We start from the raw sequence: 1,772 nt of genomic DNA, 5'->3' as shown, positions 1-1,772 counted from the left end.
GAATGATTAAGTTTGAGGGTATTTGACAAGTGAATTTTTTACTCACAAGTTTTACAGAATTTTAACTTGATTGTTTGCTAATGTTGTTTTAAAAGTTAGGTATGGTGGTGTAAAAAGGGTACTAAAGTGAACAAGAAAGCCAAAGTCAATGAAAAGAAACAATAAATTGGCGCCATATTGGAACGCCCAAGCTCCAAGATTGAAACTTTGAATAGCAAGTCAGAGCCCAGGTGCTGGAACCTAACACCCAGGCATCGGGTTGACCCAGAAGAAGTCACCTTTGGATAGAGGAGCAGCGCATAGGCACTGCACTCATAGCGCTTAGGTGCTATCCAGAATTTAGTCGTGTCACTTAGGCGGTAAACACTAAAGATGTTAGTGCAAGACTTGGGAGAGATTTAAAGAGTTATTTTGTAATAAATATTTTATAGCCCCAGTTCGAACCATAAAGATGAATGAATTTATACAGCCAAGACAAAGAGGGATAATAGTGGGGGAGTATATTCATAAGTTTGAACAACTATCCGGGTTTGCTACCCATATGATTAATACTGATACACTAAAGGTGGAAAGATTTCTTGAGGGGCTAAGACCAAAATTATATTGAGACGTAAGCATGGCAGGAATCCAAGATGTTTCATATTCTCAAATTGCAGAGAGAGCATTAGTTGCAGAACAAGCTGAACAAAGAATTAGTCGTGCTCAAGTGGCTTGACGATAGTTTAGACAAGGTCAAGGATAGTGTTGGCTTCGAAATGATAAGAAAAGAGCTTTCCAAGGACAGAGTCAGAAGCCTAAGTTTCAACCGAGACAAGGACAACAACATTGGGGTCAGGGCAAACGTCCAACGATAGATCAAGGAAAAGCCTCAATAGCACAACCATCTTGCCCCAAATGTGGTGGACAGCATACTGAAGCATGTCCTACAGAGACTAGGACATGTTATGTTTGTGGAAAGGTAGGACATCTTGCTAGAGCATGCCCAGGTAATCCAAATCCTATGGAGCAAAAAAAGGTATCGGCCAAAGTGTTTACTATCACAAGATCAGATGCCGAGGTAAATCGATCAGTTGTAATAGGAAAATTCCCTATTTTTGGTATCCCAACACTTTTACTGTTTGATTCAAGGGCTACGCATTCATTCGTTTCCATTGAGTATGTGAGGAGGTTGGGTAGGACACCTGATATGCAACAGGTCAGTTATAGTGTAACTATCCCATCTGGAGATGTACAACAAACCAATCTGATTGTAAGAGCATGTGTGATCCTTATAGAAAATTGGGAGCTCTGTGCAAATTTAATTGTGTTAGATATGAAAGATTATGATATAATTTTGGGTATGAATTGGCTGTCAAGATATCAAACCACTACAGATTGTAAGAGGAAGTCAGTAACCTTTCAACTTTTGGGGAATGAGCCATTTACATTCATTGGGATAGAAAAAGTTCCAACCATATCGCTATTGAAAGTACAAAGGTTACTAGATAGTGGGTGTGTAGGGTATTTGGTGAGTGTTAGGGCTATTGAAGCATAATACAATCCAAATCTTTGTGATGTACCCATGGCACAAGAGTTTCCAGAGGTATTTCTTGATGATTTACTTGGGGTGCCTCTAGATCATGAGATAGAGTTTGTAATTGATTTAATCCCAGAAAAATCTCCAATTTCCAAGGCTCCATATAGAATGGCCCCAATTGAATTGAAAGAGCTGACGTCACAATTACAAGAGTTGTTAGATAAAGGTTTTATTAGACCTAGCTTTTCACCATGGG

At 39.2% G+C, this 1,772-nt stretch overlaps 1 protein-coding gene across 1 annotated transcript; it reads left to right on the top strand.

The window, feature by feature from the left end:
• Positions 1-616: 616 nt before the first annotated feature.
• On the top strand, positions 617-1,534 carry LOC111386422. Its single transcript, XM_023010887.1, has 2 exons — positions 617-706; positions 785-1,534. Exons 1-2 carry the CDS (start codon positions 617-619, stop codon positions 1,532-1,534), a joined length of 840 nt encoding a protein of 279 aa, XP_022866655.1.
• The last annotated feature ends 238 nt before the right edge of the window (positions 1,535-1,772 follow it).

The sequence above is a fragment of the Olea europaea genome, unplaced genomic scaffold (assembly GCF_002742605.1).
Source record: "Olea europaea var. sylvestris unplaced genomic scaffold, O_europaea_v1 scaffold355, whole genome shotgun sequence".
NCBI lineage: Eukaryota > Viridiplantae > Streptophyta > Magnoliopsida > Lamiales > Oleaceae > Olea > Olea europaea.
Note: the sequence above shows the minus strand (reverse complement) of the source record. Positions and strands in the feature narration are given on the sequence as shown.

What these genes read in the sequence shown, in the direction of transcription:
- LOC111386422 (XM_023010887.1), top strand. Translation starts at nt 617, where the DNA reads ATGGCAGGAATCCAAGATGTTTCATATTCTCAAATTGCAGAGAGAGCA. An exon ending in AAAGAATTAGTCGTGCTCAA is followed by an intron (nt 707 to 784) that starts GTGGCTTGACGA and finishes TTCCAAGGACAG; the next exon opens with AGTCAGAAGCCTAAGTTTCA.